Source organism: Heloderma suspectum, chromosome 3 (genome assembly GCF_057233095.1).
Source record: "Heloderma suspectum isolate Gila_16-S chromosome 3, 16-S_ref, whole genome shotgun sequence".
NCBI lineage: Eukaryota > Metazoa > Chordata > Lepidosauria > Squamata > Helodermatidae > Heloderma > Heloderma suspectum.
In genome coordinates, this window is record NC_139460.1 from 121,450,172 (window position 1) to 121,471,684 (window position 21,513).

Below are 21,513 nucleotides of genomic sequence, written 5' to 3' on the forward strand. Positions count from 1 at the left end.
CGGGCCTACAATTAATTTCCAGTAATATTGCCCTTCAGTTAATATATAATAGTAGAGCTTAACAATTTAACCAGCCAAAAACATTATTAACCAGTCTCATAATAATAATAGTAATAAGGATAAATAATAATAACAAATCACTAATAATTTTTATACTGTTATATAATAATAAAGCTTAAAATCAACCCTATAACAATCACTAATGTATTTTGTACTAGATATATAAATGAGTGTGCACATTTCTATACACCCTCAAACAGTAGATTTAAGTACAGTATATCATATCCATTTTAAAGAGAAAGGATTTAAAAGAAAAGAAAACAAATGAGAGAAAAAAGACGGATATATATGAGCTATTATCTCTGGCCTAGCCTGGATCTTACAGACTAAACATAGCCAGTTGACAAAACATGTTTATAAATTCCAGTTCATGGGGCTGGAACAGAAGTCTCATGTGTTTTTCCGATTAGCCACGCCTCTGCCATTTCGTGATTTAGAAACTTCTTCATCTGACCTTTGGAAAAAATGCAAAATGTAGCAGGATATTTTAAATTTTAAGTTCATAATTGGAAATCCTGATAAGGCAGGGATCTCGATCATGAGAACTCTGTGGGGCTGTTCACACAACATTCTAACCCACACTATCTGGTTGAACTTGGTGAAATGAAACAACCAAGCCATCCACCAGGGCAAAAGGACTTCCACTAGCTCTCCTCCCCTCTGCAGCCCCCTATCTCCCAAATTATCTCCCTCTGACGCAGATTTGTGAGGTGCTTAGGGGGCTGCAGTGTGGAGGAGAAATCCATTTTGCCAGCAGTTTTTGTTCTGCTGGTGGAGGGCAAGTGTTAGATACAACCCAATGAAAGCTTCAGGGGAAAACCAGGAGTGGATTTTAGTGTGGAAGGACTGTGAGCTCAGTTCTGGTGCTGAAAATAGATTCCTGGCTTGCATATGTGCTCAAATGTTCTTTGATCCAGTGTATGCCCCCCCCCCAGTAGTCTCTCCTGAGCTACTATGTTGGGCCTTGGATCTGTTTAGCGGATGTCAGGGTTCTAGTAAAAAGCAAAGTAGATTCTGCAACCTGAAGTCTGACCAACCTTGATCTAGGTTCTAAATGGCCAGGTATTGCATATGATGTTGTGTATATATCTAACCAGTTGGTTACTTGAGAACACAGTTCATGGAGAAAAATCAAATCTAACAAAGGGTTTAATTAACTAACTGTGTTTATTGAAACATTTATAGTGTTACATCTTTTATCTTTACAAAACTTCCTTAAATACAGTGTTCTTGGTGTTAACTCTAAGGCAGCCACTGTAACATCCTTGTTCTGGTCCATTGACGACTTGAATCTTGAAGTTTGCCAATGAGCGCACATGACTCATGGCAATATAGAGTTGTCCATGGCAGAAGGCAAGTGTAGGCAGATAGATGGCAACTTGGTCCACAGTCTGCCCCTGGCTCTTGTTGATGCTAATGGCAAAGGCCAGAAGAATGGGGAACTGGTGACACTTGAAATCGAAGGAGAGAGATGAGTCGGAAAGTGTAAGGCTGATCCTTGGCAGGAAGATCTGCTTGCCCTTAGCCTGTCCAGTGAGGGCTTCCTGATGCGGTTAGTTGTTGTGCAAGGCAAGCCTGATGAACCTTGTGCCATTGATAAGACCCTGTGTCACATCTAGATTCCTTAGCAGGAGGACCACAATGCCCTTCTTCAGAGTCAACTTGCTTGGCTTTGAAAGTGTTTAGAAACTCCAAAGGGTATTGCACATCAAGCCTCGCATCATCGCAAGTGACTTCATCTGTGCTCAAGTAGATCCTTCCCTCACCTTCCATTCTGTCCGATACCATCTATTTGATGTAGTCACAGTGCTCGTTCTTGGGACACAGAATGACCTTGCCTGCCTTAGCATGTACAGCTGCCTTGCTAAGACAGTCCCATAGACAGCAGTGACAATGTCCTCATTAACAATGCATGAGGTGGGTTTTTTGGGGGATTCTGTTGTTTTTGTAGGGGTGGGTAGCCTGCCTGATAGGCGGGAGAGAGGGGACATGTGTCCACTTGATGGAGGCAGTGGGGGGAGCATTGGGGGCCAGAATATACAGAGGCTGGGCGGCAGGTGCTGGCGGAGCGCTAGGGGCAGGCCATGCCATGTAACAAGGGAGAGATGTGTAATATCTGTCCCCTGTTCCGGGCCTGTCCAGAGCAAAAGGATGGCTTTTTTGCTCCATCTTCTGGCCTTCGTTTGCTGCTCTGCAATGCCAGGTCTGTTACCCAGAAAACATCTGTCATCTATGATATGATCCAGGATGAGGGTGTAGACCTGGCATGTATTATGGAGACCTGGCTGGCCAAGGCTGCTGCTCCAACTCTGGCGGCCATGTGTCCAGCTGGATTTTTCTATGCACAGCAGCCGAGGGCTGGGGATCAGGGAGGGGGAGTGGCTGTTATCTACCAGGAGTCCTTGGTCTTCACCAGACCCCCTCTCTGAGACACCAAGGTTTCCCAAGTGCATGTACTGGAGGTGCATGTACTGGAGGGATCGAAGGGCAGTCTGCAGTTTCTGCTTGTGTACCGCCCACCTGGCTGTACGACTGACTCCCTGGCCGAGGTGCTTGAGGTGGTCTCTGATGTGCGTGTACAGTCCCCTAACTTATTGGTGTTGGGGGACTTCAATGTACATTCAGAAGCTGTCCTCATGGGGACACCTTGGGAGTTTATGGAGACCATGGCTTCCTGGGAGCTGCACCCTATTCCAACTGGGCCCACCCATGTAGCTGGTCATGTGCTAGACATTGTGTTTGTTTCTGGAGAAGTGGGGAGTGATCTGGAAGTCAGGGGTATATCCACCCCCCCCATCATGGTCAGATCATTATCTGGTGACATTGGACTTCTTGGTTCCACAACCCCTCCGCAGGGGTGGAGAACCCATTAAAATGGTCCACCCCAGGCATCTTATGGATCCAAATGGATTCCTGAATGTGCTTGCTGATTCTCTGGAGCATGCAAATGGCCACTCGGTCGAGGCCCTGGTGGGTGGCTGGAATGCCTCAATCACTGGGGCATTAGATCAGATGGCTCCGAAATGCCCTCTCCCCCTGAACAGGGCTCGGACTGCACCATGGTTCAATCCATGGTTACGAGTTCTGAAACAGGAAGTGAGACGGCTAGAGTGCCGGTGGCGGAAGCTCCAAAGATTATCAGACACGGGCTAGAGCTGTATCTTCAGCCTATCACGTGGTGGTGAAGGCAGCAAGAAAGGAATTATGCTGCCTCTATCGCGTCTGCAGAGTGCTGTCCCAGGAGGCTGTTCCAAGTGGTCCAGAGCCTGGTCAGTCCAGTTGCTCCAGAACCTCTGGAGCATTCTAAGGCCTCCTGTGAAGCCTTGGCAAGGCACTTTGCAGATAAAATTGATCAGATTAGGAGTGTTATTCCATGTGCCATGGATACAGTTAGTGAGCAAGAGGCGGCCTGTGGCAAACCGGTTTTCTGGGATCAGTTCCAGCTTCTTCCTTCTGATGAAATGGACAAGGTGCTTTCATCTGTAAGGCTGACCACCTGCTTACTTGATCCTTGCCCATCTTGGCTCATTATGAGCTGCAGAGAGAGGCTGGGTGAGGGGATCAGGGTGGTGGTAAATGCCTCCCTTGAGGAGGGAGTGATGCCATCAGCTCTCAAGGAGGCAGTGATAAGACTGCTTTTAAAAAAGCCCTCCTTGGATCCCCAAGTTCTGAACAACTTTCACCCTGTTTCAAATCTGCCATTTTTGGGCAAGGTGATTGTACGGGTGGTGGCAATGCAGTTGAAGGCACACTTGGAAGAAGCTGATTATCTAGATCTATTTCAGTTGGGCTTCAGGCCTGGGCATGGGGCAGAAATGGCCTTGGTTGCCTTGGTGGATGATATGAGGGGGGCTTTAGATAGGGGCAAATGCTCCTTCCTTGTTCTCCTCAACCTCTCAGTGGCTTTTGATACCGTTGACCACTGTATCCTCCTGGACCGCCTGGAGGGGTTGGGCATTGGAGACACTGCATTACGGTGGTTCCGGTCCTTCTTCTCCGGCAGGTACCAGAGGGTAGCACTGGGAGAGGAGGTCTTGGACCTATGGCTGCTCACTTGTGGGGTGCCACAGGGTTCCATCCTCTCCCCGATGCTATTTAACATCTATGTGAAGCCACTGGGGGCTATCACCAGGAGGTTTGGGGTGCGGTGTCATCAATATGTGGATGACATGCAGCTCTGCCTCTCATTCAAATCTTCACCAAGGTTGGCCATAGAATCCCTGTCCAAATGTCTGGAGATGGTGAGTGGCTAGATGGGGAGGAATAAGCTGAAGCTGAACCCTGACAAGACCGAGGTACTTTTGGTGGGAGACAAGAGGAGGCTGGGGGACGTTGACCTGGTGTTGAATGGGGTACGGCTACCCTTGAAAGACCAGGTCTGCAGCCTGGGGGTCATTTTGGACTCGTGAGCTAGACTGGTGAGGACGAGGGAGAGGGCCTTCTCTGTGGTGGCCCCCACCCTGTGGAACTCCCTCCCTAGGGAACTCCACCATACCCCCTCTTTAATGAGCTTCCGTCACGCGTTGAAAATTTGGTTGTTCAGGTAGGCATTTGGAGTGGGCTAGAGAAATTTTAGCAAATGATGTTTTAATGTGTAATTTTATTGTTTTTAAACTGTTTGTATTATTGTACATAGCCCAGAGTGGCTGGGTGACTGGCCAGATGGACAAGTAAGAAATTTAATGAATGAATGAATGAATGAATGAGTCTGGGATCTTGATCGTGTCTTCTCCATCAGCTGGGAACTCTTCCGCAGTACCGTAAATTCAGATTCACTGTCCAGGGTGTGCATATTCTGAGTAAGCTGGAATTTGATGACACTGTTCCAGGCATTGGATTTCTTGAAAGACTGGCCCATGATGGCTGCACGGGTGCCCGGTGGGACAACGGGCAAGGTCTACTTAAAGTCACTACCAAACATAATAGCCTTGCCACTGAATGGGGTGTAATTGCTTATGAGCTCCTTCAGCAGCCTGTCTACACGATCATTGACACTTCATCCCAGATGACAATGTCAGCTTTATGGACAGAAATAAACTCCAACTTTTGAATCATAGTGAAAACTATATTGTTATTAGTGGAATCTGCATGTCAAGAGCTTTTCAATGACATGTGTTTCACGAGAATTAGTCAATGGGAAGGCAATCAAAAAGGGATGACCAACTAACTCCTGACTTTGAATTATATATATAAGATCACTTCATTCCAAAATCTCTGTGACCAATAGCAAATTCATAAAAAAGAGGATTGGTAGATCAGTTCCATAAAGTATTGGATAGCAGGTGTCAGGGGGTTAACACTACAGCTGTCTTTATGCTAAACTGATCATCATAATGATTAGCAACATTCCCAGCTGCATTGCAACTGTGCTCAGAATATATAATGCAATAAAAGCATAATGCCTTGGCAGCAGTTATGGTTATGCTCGGACAGGCTATACTTTCTCCTTTTTGCATGGAAGACTTTCCCCCCCTATACTACAGAGGCTGTACAATTAATGAATGGAACACTATCTAGTCATCTTTTCATTAATCTTGATTAGTTGTTCATGCTCCATTGCTTGCAAAGGCACTTAGGAAATACTTTGCTAGTTATCTGTTGTTCATGGACCACCAGTTCTGTATCTGGACCACCATTTGTTACTTTTCATGACTTTATTTCTTTATTCCCTTTTTGTTCCATTGTTGTTGTTTGGTCATTCAGTCGTGTCCGACTCTTCGTGACCCCATGGACCATAGCACACCAGGCCTTCCTGTCCTGCGCTCTCTCCCGGAGCGTGCTCAAGTTCATATTCATTGCATCCGTGATGCTATCTAGCCATCTCATCCTCTGCCGTCCCCTTCTCCTTTTGCCTTCAGTCTTTCCCAGCATCAGGGTCTTTTCCAGGGAGTTTTCTCTTCGCATTAGGTGGCCAAAATATTGGAGCTTCAGCTTCAGTATCTGTCCTTCCAATGAGCACTCAGGGTTGATTTCCTTTAGGATGGACTGATTTGACCTCCATGCAGTCCAGGGGACTCGTAAGAGTCTTCTCCAGCACCACAGTTCGAAAGCATCAATTCTTCGGCACTCAGCCTTCCTTATAGTCCAGCTCTCACAGCCATACATTACTACTGGGAAAACCATAGCTTTGATTAGACGGACCTTTGTCGGCAAGGTGATGTCTCTGCTTCTTACTATGCTGTCTAGGTTGGCCATAGCTTTCCTCCCAAGGAGCAAGCGTCTTTCAATTTCATGGCTACAGTCACCGTCTGCGGTGATCTTGGAGCCCAAGAAAGTAAAATCTGTCACTGCTTCCATTTCTTCCCCTTCTATATGCCAGGAAGTGATGGGGCCAGATGCCATGATCTTAGTTTTTTTAATGTTGAGTTTCAAACCAGCTTTTGCACTCTCCTCTTTCACCCTCAACAAGAGGCTCTTGAGATCCTCTTCGCTTTCTGCCATTAGGGTGGTATCGTCTGCATATCGGAGGTTGTTGATAATTCTCCCAGCAATCTTAATTCCGACCTCTGATTCATCCAACCCGGCATTTCTCATGATGTACTCTGCATATAAGTTAAATAAGCAGGGTGACAATATGCAGCCTTGTCGTACTCCTTTCCCAATTTTGAACCAATCGGTTGTTCCATGTCTGGTTCTTACTGTTGCTTCTTGACCCTCGTACAGGTTTCTCAGGAGACAGGTAAGGTGGTCTGGTACTCCCATCGCTTTAAGAATTTGCCACAGTTTGTTGTGATCTACACAATCAAAGGCTTTAGCGTAGTCAATGAAGCAGAAATAGATGTTTTTCTGGAATTCTCTTGCTTTCTCCATGATGCAGCGAATGTTGGCGATTTGATCTCTAGTTCCTCTGCCTCTTCTAAACCCAGCTTGTACTTCCGGTAGTTCTCGGTTCGCATACTGCTGAAGCCTAGCTTGTAGGATTTTGAGCATCACCTTGCTGGCATGTGAAATGAGCGCAATGGTGCGGTAGTTTGAACACTCTTTGGCATTGCCCTTCTTTGGAATTGGAATGTAAACTGACCTTTTCCAGTCTTGTGGCCACTGCTGAGTGTTCCAGATTTGTTGGCATATTGAATGCAGCACTTTAACAGCATCATCTTTTAGGATTTTAAATAGCTCGGCTGGAATACTGTAATCTCCGCTAGCTTTGTTGTTACTAATGCTTCCTAAGGCCCACTTGACTTCACTCTCTAGGATGTCCGGCTCAAGTTCAGTGACCGCACTATCATGGCTATCAGGGACATTCAGATCTTTCCTGTATAGTTCTTCTGTGTATTCTTGCCACCTCTTCTTAATCTCATCTGCTTCTGTTAGGTCCCTGCCTTCTTTGTCCTTTATCATGCCCGTCTTTGCACAAAACGTTCCCTTGAGATCTCCGATTTTCTTGAAGAGATCTCTAGTCTTTCCCATTCTGTTGTTTTCCTCGATTTCTTTGCATTGTTCATTTCAGAAGGCCTTCTTGTCTCTCCTTGCTATTCTCTGGAACTCTGCATTCAGTTGGGTATATCTTCCCCTTTCTCCCTTGCTTTTCGCTTCCCTTCTTTCGTGAGCTACTTGTAAAGCCTCATCAGACAGCCACTTGGCTTTCTTGCATTTCTTTTTCTTTGGGATGGATTTCGTTGCTGCCTCCTGAACAATGTTACGGACCTCCGTCCATAGTTCCTCAGGCACTCTATCAGGTCTAATCCCTGAAATCTATTCCTCACCTCCACTGTATATTCATCAGGGATATGATTTAGGTCATACCTGAACGGTTTAGTGGTTTTCCCGACGTTCTTCAATTTAAGCCGAAATTTGGAAGAAGCAGCTCATGATCTGAGCCACAGTCAGCTCCAGGTCTTGTTTTTACTGACTGTATGGAGCGTCTCCATCTTTGGCTGCAAAGGACATAATCAATCTGATTTCGATATTGACCATCTGGTGACGTCCATGTGTAGAGTCGCCTCTTGTGCTGTTGGAAAAGAGTGTTTGCTATGATCAGCATGTTCTCTTGGCAAAACTCTATTAGCTTTTGTCCTGCTTCATTTTGTACACCAAGGCCATGCCTGCCTGTTATCCCGGTGATTTCTTGACTTCCTACTTTAGCATTCCAATCCCCTATGATGAAGAGGACATCTTTTTTGGGTGTTAGTTCTAGAAGGTGTTGTAGGTCTTCACAGAACCGATCAACCTCAGCTTCTTCGGCCTCAGTGGTTGGGGCATAGACTTGAATTACTGTGATGTTGAATGGTTTGCCTTGGATTCGGACTGAGATCATTCTATCATTTTTAAGATTGTACCCCAGTACTGCTTTTCCCACCCTTTTGTTGACTATGAGGGCTACTCCATTTCTTCTAAGGGATTCTTGCCCACAATAGTAGGTATGATGGTCACCTGAATTAAATTCGCCCATGCCTGTCCATTTTAGTTCGCTGATTCCCAAGATGTCGATGTTCAATCTTGCCATCTCATGTTTGACCACCTCCAACTTACCTTGATTCATAGATCTGACATTCCAGGTTCCTAAACAATATTGTTCTTTACAGCATCGGATTTTCTTTTCACCACCAGACATATCCACAGCTGAGTGTCCTTTCGGCTTTGGCCCAGCCGCTTCACTCTTTCTGGTGCTACTTGGAAATACCCTCTGCTCTTCCCCAGTAGCATATTGGACACCTTCCGACCTCAGGGGCTCATCTTCCGGCGTCTTATCTTTTAGCCTTGTGATACGTTCCATGGGGTTTTCTTGGCAAGAATACTGGAGTGGGTTGCCATTTCCTTCTCCAGTGGACCACATTTTGTCAGAACTCTCTGCCATGACCTGTCCGTCTTGGGTGGCCCTGCACGGCATAGCTTATGGCTTCACTGAGTTACGCAAGCCCCTTCGCCACAACAAGGCAGTGATCCATGAAGGGGTTTTGTTCCATACTCCCTGCATATTAATTTTTACATGTTTCTTCTTTACCTATGTGCTTCCTGTTAGCAGAAATAGCTGAATAATGCAGAATAAATTCAGAAAGTGAAGGGCTTGGAAAATTTTACTGTTAATCAAACAAAATGGTAAAAATAAGACTGATGTAAATAATAGTTTACAGGTAACACCGTCAAGCAGCAGAGAAAATCAGGCTAGGCTTCTAACAGAATGAAACCACCACTTTTACAAAAAATACTGAACATGCTAGTCTTTCTATACCCAAACCTACCCCCCCAGCCTTTAAATGAAATGATCCACCTGGCTGCTAGGCAACATACCCCCACCATTCATTCATTCATTCATTCATTCATTTCCAATCAGCCCAATAATTCTGGGTGGATTACAAACAGTTAAAAAAATAAAATATCATAAAACAGTTAAAAATATAAAATACAATACAAATACAATACCTTCTGACTCCTGTTTGCATCCAAAGCTCTCAGATGCATCCAAAGCTGCTAATTAGCTGTCCATCCTGAGTGTTCCTTGCTATTGCACCTAATAGCTGCTTTTAAAACTCCAAGGACAGATCAACCCTTAGCTTGCACTCTTTTTTGATGTGATCCCCTGCCATTGCTATTACAACACTTCCTTCTTATAGAATTGTGTTTTACTTTTATTTTCCAAAAAAAATGCAACATATTTTTTTCCAAACAAAACACCATAAGTAACAAATTAAAATTAAAACCTTACAATTAGAAGGAGCAGAGTTCAGTCATATATTAAAAAAACATTAAAAGCCATAAGGAATACAAAAGTGTTTACTTCCTGACTAAATGCCATCAGGAGAGGGGATAGTCTTAACTTCTTTGGAAAAGAATTCCAGAATTGGTGTGCTGCCACAGAAAAGGCCCTGTCTTGCATTACCACCAACCAATCCTGTTTGGTGATGGGTCAGACAACAGGGCTTCCAAAGATAATATCCACCTACAGGCAGTTTCATCTGGGAGGAGGTGATTTCTCAGATATCCCGCCACGAAGCCCTTTAGGGTTTTATAGATAAATACCAGAACCTTGAGTTGGGACTGGAAATTAATCAAAAGCCATTTCAGGTGGCATATGACTGTTATGATATGGTGTAAAAAGTGTACAGAGCAATCTGACTGCTTCATTTTGCACCAGCTACAGGTTTTGAATGCTTTTCAAGGGCAGCCCCTGTTAGGGATGTATGGGTGTTGTTAAATCTGTTCCATTTGTTTTGTGGATTGTCAGGCATCTTTTGTTCTGCTGTCCATTCATTGATGGAATTTTATTTTTTTAAAGGGATGTACAAGAATTTTGTTACACCAGCACTAATGCTCACTTGTGCTAATGTGCATTAGCGCAAGTGTGCATTTCTGCAAACACCTCCCCAAAGTAAAAGACAGATCTGCAAGTCCATGTAACCCACGTGGCTTGGAAAAAGCCAGTCTGCTGCAGAATCTGTGGGTCAGTTTCATAGAAATCTGAACTCATTTGAATCCACTGAGGATTTCTCCAACATCCCTAGCCCCTGTTGACTGCATTGCAGGTGGGTGACCACATGTGAGAGGGCCTTCTCTGCAGTGGTTCCATATCTTTGGAACAAATTGCCATCAGAGGTCCACCATGCTCTGTCATTGCAGGCTTTTAAGAAGGCCTTGAAAATGTATTACTTTACCATGGCCTTCTCTTGATATGATTTCTGTTGATGGTTTTTTGGTGGCTCTTATTGTTGCTTTTATCACTATTTTGTTGTTTATGTTTTTAAGGCTTTTAATAGTTTAACTATTTTTTAATGAATTTTATTGCTGTGAGCCGCCTTGGGAGAGCTTGGGAGAGAAAGGCAGCCGTATTTTTTAAAATTAATAAAATAAACAAATTGCAGCAATCTAATCATAGAATCATAGAATAGTAGGGTTGGAAGGGGCCTACAAGGCCATCAAGTCCAACCCCCTGCTCAATGCAGGAATCCAAGTCAGAGCATCCCTGACAGGTGGCTGTCCAGCCTTGTCTTGAATGCCTCCAGTGTGGGAGAGCCCACCACCTCCCCAGGTAATTGGTTCCATTGTCGTATTGCTCTAACAGTCAGGAAGTTTTTCCTGATGTTCAGCTGGAATCTGGCTTCCTGTAACTTGAGCCCATTATTCTCTATCCTGTACTCTGGGATGATCGAGAAAAGATGCTGGCCTTCCTCTCTGTGACAACCTTTCAAGTCCTTGAAGAGCACTATCATATCTCCCCTCAGCCTTCTCTTCTCAAGGCTAAACATGCCCAGTTCTTTCAGTCTCTCTTCATAGGGCTTTGTTTCCAGTCCCCTGATCATCTTTGTTGCCCTCCTCTGAACCCTCTCCAGTTTGTCTGCATCCTTCTTAAAGTGTGGTGCCCAGAACTAGACACAGTACTCCAGATGAGGCCTAACCAGTGCTGAGTAGAGGGGAACTAGTACTTCCCGGGATTTGGAAGCTATGCTTCTATTAATGCAGCTCAAAATAGTGTTTGCCTTTTTTGCAGCCACATCCCATTTTTGGCTTATATTCAGCTTGTGATCTACAACAATTCCAAGATCCTTCTCACTTGTAGTGTTGTTGAGCCACGTATCCCCTATCTTGTAACTGTGCATTTGGTTTCTTTTTCCTAGGTACAGAACTTGGCCTTTATCCCTATTAAATTTTATTCTGTTGCTTTCTGCCCAGCACTCCAGTCTATCAAGATCACTTTGAATTTTGTTTCTGTCTTCCAAAGTATTAGCTATCTCGCCCAATTCTGTGTCATCTGCAAATTTGATCAGCATTCCCTGCACCTCCTCCTCCAAGTCATTCATAAAAATGTTGAAGAGCACTGGGCCCAGGACTGAGCCCTGCGGTACCCCGCTTGTTACCTCTCCCCAGTTGGAGAAGATCCCATTGATAAGAACTCTTTGAGTCCGACTCTGTAGCCAACTGTGGATCCACCGGATCGTTGTTTCATCTAGCCCACTTTGAGCTAGTTTGCTCATCATGATATCATGGGGCACTTTGTGAAAAGCTTTGCTGAAGTCGAGGTATATGATATGATGTCTATAACATTCCCACAGTCCACAAGGGAAGCTACTTGATCAAAAAATGAGATCAGATTCGCCTGGCAGGATTTGTCCTTGACAAATCCATGTTGGCTTTGAGTAATCACTGCATTGTTGTCAAGGTGCTTCCAGATGGATTGCTTTATGATCTGCTCCAGAATTTTCCCAGGGATTGATGTCAGACTGACTGGTCTGTAGTTCCCAGGTTCCTCCTTTTTGCCCTTTTTGAAGATAGGGACAACATTAGCCCTCCTCCAGTCATCTGGCAGTTCACTCGTCCTCCATGATTTCTCAAAGATGAAAGTCACAGTGGCTCTGAGAGTTCTTCTGCCGGTTCCTTCATTACTCTAGGATGCAGTTCATCTGGCCCTAGGGATTTGAACTCATTCAAAGTAATTAGGTGTTCCTTGACCATATGCCTATCGATCTCAAGCTACAATCCTGCCCTTTCAGCCTGTATGTCACCTTTGCCAGGGGGATCATAGACCCTCATTTGGGAAAAGACCGAGCCAAAGTAGGAATTGAGCACCTCTGCCTTTTCTTTGTCATCTGTTATCATTTTGTCATCCTTATTTAATAGCTGAACCACCATTTCTTTCCTCTATCTTTTACTATGCACGTAGCTGAAGAAAACCTTTTTGTTGCTTTTAGCATCCCTCGCTAACCTCAGCTCGTTCTCAGCTTTAGCCTTCCTGTCACCATCCCTGCAATTCTGTGCTACCTGCCTGTACTCTTCCTTTCTTGCTTGGCCTTCTTTCCACTTCCTATATGTGTCCTTTTTTGTTTTCAGGTCATCTCTAAGCTTTTTGTGAAGCCACATTAGCTTCTTCTGTTGTCTTCCACCTTTTCTTCTTGTTGGAATGGTTTGTGATTGTGCCTTGAGAATTGCCTTTTTTAAAAGCTCCCACCCACCTTGGAGTCCTTTTCTCGTTAGTGTCGCTTGCCATGGGACCTTACTTATCATTGTTCTGAGTTTATTAAAATCAGCTTTCCTAAAATCCAGGGTACGCGTTTGACTACACTCGGCGTTTGCTTCCCTTAGAACCAAGAACTCAAGTACAACATGGTCGCTTTCCCCCAGAGTTCCTGTAACTGCTACTTTATCCACTAAGTCATCTCTGTTGGTTAGGATCAAGTCAAGGATAGCCGATCCTCTAGTTCCCTCCTCTACTTTCTGTAGGAGGAAGTTATCCACCACACAAGTCAGGAATTTCCTGGAGGGGCCATGTTTTGCAGAATTTGTCTCCCAACAAATATCGGGGAAATTGAAGTCCCCCATTACTACTACATCATGCTTCCTTAAAACATTGGCTATTTGCTTTTCAAAAGTTTCATCCTCGTCTTCTCCTTGATTGGGTGGCCGGTAGTAGACTCCGACCACCAGGTTCCTTTTATTCTTTGCTCCATTTATTTTGATCCAGATGCTCTCGATGGGGCTACCAAGCTCATCCTCCTGTATTTCTGTGCAGAAATATGTATTTTTCACATATTTTGCAACCCTACCTCCCTTTCTGTTCCTCCTGTTCTTTTTGAACAAGTTATATCCTTCAATTGCTGTATTCCAGTCATGAGAGTCATCCCACCAAATCTCAGTTATACCTATAAAGTCATAATTTCCCTCCTGTATTAAGAGTTCAAGTTTGTTCTGTTTGTTTCCCATACTCTGGGCATTAGTATATAGACATCGAAGACCATGTGCTTCATAGTCTGGCTTTCTTCCTACATGTGTCTGAAGACTATTATTGGGCGCTATCAGAGCTGTTCTCTCCGTTGCAGTGCATGCACCTACGTCCATTGTTACCCCCAACATTACATCTCCCTTCGCCGTAGGATTCAGTTTAAAGCCCTCCTGATGAAGTTCTTCATGCTGTGGCCAAACACATTCTTCCCATCCTTTGTGAGGTGCAACCCGTCCCTTGCCAACAGCCCATCTTACAGGAAGTATAGCCCGTGGTCCCAGAATCCAAATCTCTCTCATCGGCACCACCTTCATAGCCAGTCATTCACCCGGATTATTATTCGTTCCCTTTCTGTCTCTCTTCTAACTACTGGAAGGATGGATGAGAAAACTATTTGGGCCCACCCCAAAGTTCTTGAGTTTCCTTCACAAAGCGTCAAAGTCTGACGTGATTTCTTCGTAGCTCTGCTTGGCAGTATCATTTGTTCCCACATGGATGAGAAGAAAGGGATACCTGTCAGTGGGCTTTATGAGTGCAGGCAACCTTTCAGTCACATCTCTAATCCGTCCTCCCAGGAGACAACGTACCTGGCGAGTCCACGGGTCTTTGCGACATACTTGTGTCTCGATCCCACACAGCAAGGAGTCTCCCACTACTACCACTCTTCTCTTCTTCTTGTTGTAGGCCTGGGTTTCACTGCCTCTGTTTGACTGACCTTCAGCCTCTTGCTCACTCTCATGTAGGTTCCCCTGTGATTCTTCCTCTGCAGGCTCATCTGCAAATACCTGGAGTCGGTTCCACAGCTCCACTGCTTCCACTGGTGCAGGGTGGCGTCTAGTTCTTTTTCTTCTAACTGTCACCCTTTTCCAAGGAGTATCCTCTACTCCGTTTTTCTTCACCTCAGCATTTCCCACTGCCTCATCTTGCTGTTGCTCTTCAAGCTTCTGGTCTTCCCTTTGCTGCTGTAGTTCCCCCATTCTGTCCAAGAACTCTTCGTGTTCTCTTATTCCCCGGAGGGTCGACAGTCGCCGCTCCAGTCCACTTACTTTTTCTTCCAGCAGCGTGATCAACTTGCACTTGTTGCAGGTGTAGGCCATGTTGTTCTCAGGCAGGAAAACAAACATTGCACACACCTTGCAGGTCTCCACCACTGGAGAGTCCTGTCCTTCCATTGTCTCTTTTCCCTTTTTGTGTCTAGCTTTGTGATTGTTCTAGACTAGCCTGTGCCTGCTCCTCTACTCAGTAGAGGTTAAAAGCAGAGTCCCACTGGTGTGACAGTGTGTGTTACAAGACAAATAAATGGAAAAAAGATAGTTAAAAAATAAAAAATAAAAAATGAAAAAAAAAATGTTAGGGGCCTCCCCTTGACCTCCCCCGCTGAACTCCCCTGGCCAACTCCTGTTTGCTCCCCCTGTTCACTCGCTCTGGTCACCCGCTCTCTGGGAGCTTGCTTGCTTCTGTAGTCCCTGGACCAGCTGGAGCAGCTTGCTCTGCTCTGCTCAGCTGGGAGGCGGGAAACAGACTGAAGCTTCCCGCCCACTCAGCTGCTGGGAGTACTCAGGCCACACACCCCAATTCAGTTGGAGCTCTCAGAAGCACCTGGTGAGCTCACAGCCACTCAGAAGGATAAAGGGCAGCCTCCTGGGCTTCCTGCAGCCCACTTACCTCTTAGCCTCTGTCTCTTTGTCTCTTCTACCACTGCAACTCCCCTGGCCAACTCCTGTTAGCTCCCCCTGTCTGCTCACTCTGGTCGCTCGCTCTCTGGGAGCTTGCTTGCTTCTGTAGTCCCTGGACCAGCTGGAGCAGCTTGCTCTGCTCTGCTCAGCTGGGAGGCGGGAAACAGACATTACTTATCATTGTTCTGAGTTTATTAAAATCAGCTTTCCTAAAATCCAGGGTATGCATTTGACTACACTCGGCTTTTGCTTCCCTTAGAACCAAGAACTCAAGTATAACATGGTCGCTTTCCCTCAGAATTCCTGTAACTGCTACTTTATCCATTAAGTCATCTCTCTGTTGGTTAGGATCAAGTCAAGGATAGCCAATCAGGAGCTGAGCAAGTCATATAGAGAGGTGACTGTAGCCAGATCTGCCTTTTCCAGGAATGGGTGAAGCTGGAACAAAGTTTGTCAAAGGGAAATTATAGCCTTTAGTATATTTGTAGGTTTTTTCTTTTACACTTTTAATCCATAGCATCTGAATGCTTTCAATAACAATTAGTTCAATGAACAATAACAATTCAGTTAAGTCCAGTAATACGTTATGCCCTGTATATTCCTTGGGTCCAAATATTTTGAAGCTTGGTCTGTTGGTCAGTTCTCTTCTATAGTATGGACCTCTATTGGACCTGAGCCTTTATTTTGCTTGGGGCAACTATTGTCTGAGGCTGTGTTGATGAAGAGCACCTGAAATCATAAAATCAGGAGGCGGTCTAAAGTGAAGAATGGAGATAATTTTGCTTGCCAGCTGTAACACATACCCTTGGGTGGATTCATTTGCTAAATCTATTATCTATTAGTTCATTTGCTAAATCTAGTATCTAATTAGTTGTATTTTAATATATTTTCACTTAATAACAACACTAACCCTATATACAGCAGTGGAAATTAACTCTTTTTTTCATTCTTTTAAAGGTATCATTTCACCTTACCCAAATTCTTCAGCGCAAGATCAAAAGATAGCTGTTTGACAGAAAGGACACCTCTGCTGAAAGTTTCCACTGAGGAAAATGGGTAGGAGATGTTTTATTTGATACTAAGACCCACATTTGATATTAATAGCTAATGCTGGCTGAAATACTCTTGCAGCCTTCACCAACCTGGTCCCCTCCAGATGTTTTGGACTTCAACTCTCATCAGCTTTAGCCAGCATGGCCAATAGTCAAGAATTCTTGGACTTGTAGTCCAAAATATCTGAAGGGCATGAGGTTGGGTAAGGCTGCTTTAGCAAGTGGGCAGGTTCATATTGGAGAAGGCAATCCTATCACATGGAAGTGGTTTTCAGCACTGTTGATGTGGAGGCTATACTCTATACCCTATAAGAGCATCAGCTGAGACTGCCATCTTATGGTCCCTTCTCTCTCTCTCTGCTGTGGAGAAGAAGGACCACCCCCAGAACCCTTCTCATTGTGGAATGGAAACCTCTACCACTCTTTCCACTCTAATGTTGGTGCTCTGACAGTGATAAGAGCAAAAGGGATGTATTCCTTTGGCATGTCAGGGGCAGATCAGGGGAAGCTTAGGGCCTGTCATATCCAAACCTCTCCTGTTCCTCCAACGTGCTCCTGAAGCAAAGGAAAAGTACACCAGGCTTAGAGCTGGATACTTATTTCCTCTCCCCTCCCATTGGAATCAATGGGAGTCTATGTATGAGGAAAGAAAGAAAAGAGAAAGGAAAAATGCTGACCCAGCAGGACTTTGGATTTGGTGGTTCCTTCACTATGGCTTCTCATTCCCTCTCCACCATAGGATTGCTCTGGAAAGGATGTTAAGTGTTTGTTTAAAAGTAACAACTGGTTGTGTGAATTTCGTTTAAGATTCCTCATCTTGGAACAGTTTTTGCCTTGCCCCCAATTATCTTATGAAATGAAAGAGAACTTGACAGGAGACCAACTTCCTGGTGCCTTGAAGAAGCATATGGAAGTCACTAACCTTAACTCTGACCCTAGACAAATTTAGGTTTCTCTGGTAAGAATACACACTTCTAGGTCATTTGTCCTCCTTGTGATTAAGTGAGACAGCCTCATCCCCCCTGCCATGCTGGGTGGGCAACTTGTGGCTGTTCAGATGTTTTGGCCTACAACTCCCATGATCCCTCATCATTGGCTATGCTGGTTAGGGTTGATGGGAGTTGTAGGCCATCTAGAGGGCCACACATTGCCCACCCTTGTGGTATAGAATACAGTGTGAAAATTTTCATTAACTGGATGTTGCCTCTGCCCTACTAATGAAATCTCACAATTAAGTTTTACTGCAATCCTATGCATAGTTTGTTATCTGGGAGTAAGCTCCATTAGGCTCAGTGGTGCTTACTTCTGATGGCATAGGTTCAACTTGTAAAACACATTGAGCTTTAATTTTGTGAAGAGGTGTTATCATTTAAACTGCTAGTCTCAAGAAAATTCCATCAAAGAAAAGGAAAGAAGTACCTAGAAGTATCGGAGAAAACCACAAAGGAATCAAATGAGTTTGGATTTCTATGAATCTGACTCATGGATTCTGCAGCAGTCTGGTTTTTCCCGAGCAGTCTGGTTTTTCCCAAGTTGCATGGACTCCGCGGACTTCCTAACTTTTTTTTTTACTTTTCAGAATTTTACGCAAATGTAGTTGTAGAAAAATATATATTTTTTAAAAAAACTGGCTGAAAATGCACATTTCTCCATAGGCTAAAACTTGAAAATGTGCATTTTGGGGTGTGTGATTTGAGCAATGGGGGGGGGGGGGATCTGTGCATTTTTGCAAGTGCAAATTTGCACAAATTCAGGGAATTGGAAAAATCTGATTCCGCCAATGGACAGATGACAGAACGAAAGGCACCTGACAAGCCATGAAACACAGACGGAACAGATTTTACAAAATCTATACATCCCTAGGATCCAGCCTCTGCTTGATTATTTTCTTCATTTTCTATTACAATCTATAGTAAAGTTTGAAAGCCTCATTATCTCAATTGCCCTAGCCCTCTGGCAGATGATGTCATTGCTCCTGTTCTGAAAAAAGTCCCAGAGCTGTGCTCCTCTGCATTCCCCTTCCACTACACCACTTCTCAAAAGATTAGTATCCTTGCCTTTTGCTGTTGCTTGATGCTCCCGGCTGCACATCCTACCAATGGGAACAACTCTTAGGATAGCAGAGCATGGTGTGTGTTGATATTTGTCAATGATGTTTTTTACAGGTTGAGGTGCATGACTGTTCATAATGCAGATTTCACCACAGATGATGACTCATGGGAAAACAGCTCTGCTGAATTTGAGCAAAGGTCTCAGCTGGGAAGTGAAATGACCAGCTTGTCCAGGTCTGCTTCATCCTCAGAAAAATGTGAAATGTTGGACAACTTTCATGTCAAATTCAATTTATCCAAGATGAGGTACGAATCCAGCTGTTAATAATTCTGCAAATATTGAGGCCTAAGGAAAGACTCAAGAAATTGATTTTTTCCCTTCAGCAAATGAGTAAAATAGCACTCCATATATTTTGTCACACCTTGCCATTGATTTCAAGCAGATCATCCCACTGAAACTGATGATAACATCTGTTCAGATTTATAGCCCCAGGTAACAGTAGTGGTTAAGCCAGCAATTTCTCTTAGCCCTTCAATGTGATAGTTTATGTGAAAGGAAAACATGCACAGTTGCAATCCTAAGGACTGACTTAGAACAACCTTCCCCAAGCTGATGGACTCCAGGTGAGTTGGACTACACCTCACATCAGCTCAGGCCTGAGAGCCATTGACCATGCTGGCTGGGGAGATGATAGGAGTTGTAGTCCAACACATCTGGAGAGTATCAGGTTGGGGAAGGCTGACTTAGAAGTAAGGCCCACAGTGTTTAATGGGGGTTATTCCTAATAGTGTGCTTAGAACTGTAGCCATTACCTTTAAATCAACCTGATTTAAGTGGCTTTTCTTTAAACACAACTACTACAAAATTACTATCATTATATATGTAATTAGGGGGATGGGTAGCTTTTTGAACTTTTTTTTTAATATATAAAGCCACTATCATTTTCTACATTTGGTTTTTAAAATGTAACATAATTTATGGTTTCTTATGGTCCAGGGAGTAAATTCCTGGGTTCTTAGGGTCCAGAGAGGGTGGTGGCTGAGAGATGTAGAGATTTCTAGGCAACTGTGGGCACAGTTTTTCTGTGGGTTCATCCCTTGGTAATATTTAAAGGCCCACACCCAAGTGGGTAGGGCCAAATGTGGGGCTCGTTCCCACTGAATTAACTCTAAAAAGGAAAAAAAAGGAAAGGAAAAGGAAAGAGGCATGAACCTACAAAAGAGTGGCTCCCAGTGTATTATATTCTCCTTGTAGTTTTTCTCACGGAGCTAACCACGTCACTCAGCACCAGCCCCCACTCCCTTTCCCTAAATGCATGGCTGGCTGAGGGATGCTGGGAGCTGTAGTCCAACGCATCTGGAGGGCACCAGGTTGGGGAAGGCTGCCTAAGAGCCTCTTAACCCTTCAGCCACTGATACTCTTAAGTAGCCAGAGTGCTGGCATGGATCCCACCAGAACCGCAAACCTCCATATTCAAGATGATTTAAAGTGGATTTAGAGTGCAAACAGACTTCACATTTTTGCATTATCTGCTACAGATATTCCTATAAGGAAGTGTTGTAGCCTGCATTGCATCTTGTGATCTGTCACCCTTATTTCTGTTTTAGACTTGACTTCTAGGTTATCTTACATGACAGCTTATAACTCATGAAGGAGGAACACATTTTTGCCTCCCCAAATAGTCTGGACAGAGTCTCATGCTGTCCTTGTCAAGCATTGTCCTGTCTCACTTCCTTTAATGCGAAGAGAAATCTCTCTGGAAAAGACCCTGATGCTGGGAAAGACTGAAGGCAAAAGGAGAAGGGGATGGCAGAGGATGAGATGGCTAGATAGCATCACTGATGCAATGAATATGGACTTGAGCACGCTCTGGGAGAGAACGCAGGACAGGAAGGCCTGGTGTGCTATGGTCCATGGGGTCACAAAGAGTCGGACACGACTGAATGACTGAACAACAACAACAACAAATTTGCTTAAAAGCAAGGGTCAGCACAAAAGCAGCAAAAGTTTAGTTACCAATACAAAATATCAGCAAAAGGGACAAAGCACTATACACTTTCATACAAGTTTTTACCCCAGCTTGATACAGCAGTAGACACAGTGCAGACCTCTAGAACAGTGTTCTTTACTGCAAGGTCCATGGGTGGCTCCCATTCTCTAGCTGTGCAGGGAGGTGGCTGCTGCTCCCCCCAAGCAGGAAGAGCACTTTGCAAGCATGGGGTGCGCTGGTTGTCACCCAGTGCCCCTGAGCTTGCAGAAGTCCTTCTCTCCCTGCTCGAGCAGGCGGGTGGCTGCCACTGCTCCCCTCCCCAAGCAAGGAGAGTGCTTTGCAAGAGCAGGGCAGGTAGGCAGGAAAGCCCTCAGTCACCTGATGTACATTGAATAAGCAGTAACACAGAACTTTTGCCTCAGTATCCTGGGCTGCTTCCAAATGACATTGATCAGCAGGCAGGAGGCAAGGCTCGGGAGAGAGAGAAATAATTCTAGCAGCAGGAGATGGAGAGAGAAGTATAGAGATTGGCAGAGTGGAAGGAAGGTGGGTAGGTGGAGGAAGGAAAAGAAAGGGGAGGGGAGAACTGTTGGGAGAGCCAGGTTGGATGAATGGAGAAAGAAGTAGATGAGATTGCCTCAGGAAGGGGAAAGAAGAACCATGGGGTGAAGAAGGGGAAGGAGAGATGGGATGTGTTCAGTCTTTCTGGAGCTGAAGGTGGGAAAAAGGTAAACACAGACATAGGACCCATCTACATGAGCTATTTACTCCGGGGCCACTGCAATTTGAGGTCCTTCGGGACATATGATGCAGTTGCCACTTTGCAGCCTAACTGTGGTTTTCACTCAGAAAATGTGGATTTCCAAAGATGTGTTTTGCTGCAATGTTTTTGGTCTGTTGCGGGTTTCCCGTGGTGTGAGCTGTCGGTTTCTTCCCTGAACCGACTTCGCATTTTGTGGTGGGTGTGTGGTAGGCGTGCCTAGTGCTCGTGTCACTCTGTGATGCCCCTTCACTCTTCCCCGTTCCTCTGCA

The 21,513-nt window shown here is 44.7% G+C and overlaps 1 protein-coding gene across 2 annotated transcripts in view; it reads left to right on the forward strand.

Annotated features, from left to right (window-relative positions):
* Positions 1-21,513, forward strand: part of OCA2 (OCA2 melanosomal transmembrane protein) — a 287,533-nt gene that overhangs the window by 39,401 nt on the left and 226,619 nt on the right. Inside the window, exons 2-3 of one of the 2 annotated variants that reach the window (XM_084841774.1) lie at positions 16,345-16,443; positions 18,605-18,796. In XM_084841774.1, the coding sequence (XP_084697900.1) occupies positions 16,345-16,443; positions 18,605-18,796 (291 nt within the window). The remainder of the gene's footprint in view (positions 1-16,344; positions 16,444-18,604; positions 18,797-21,513) is intronic. The other variant, XM_084841775.1, reaches the window with a different exon arrangement.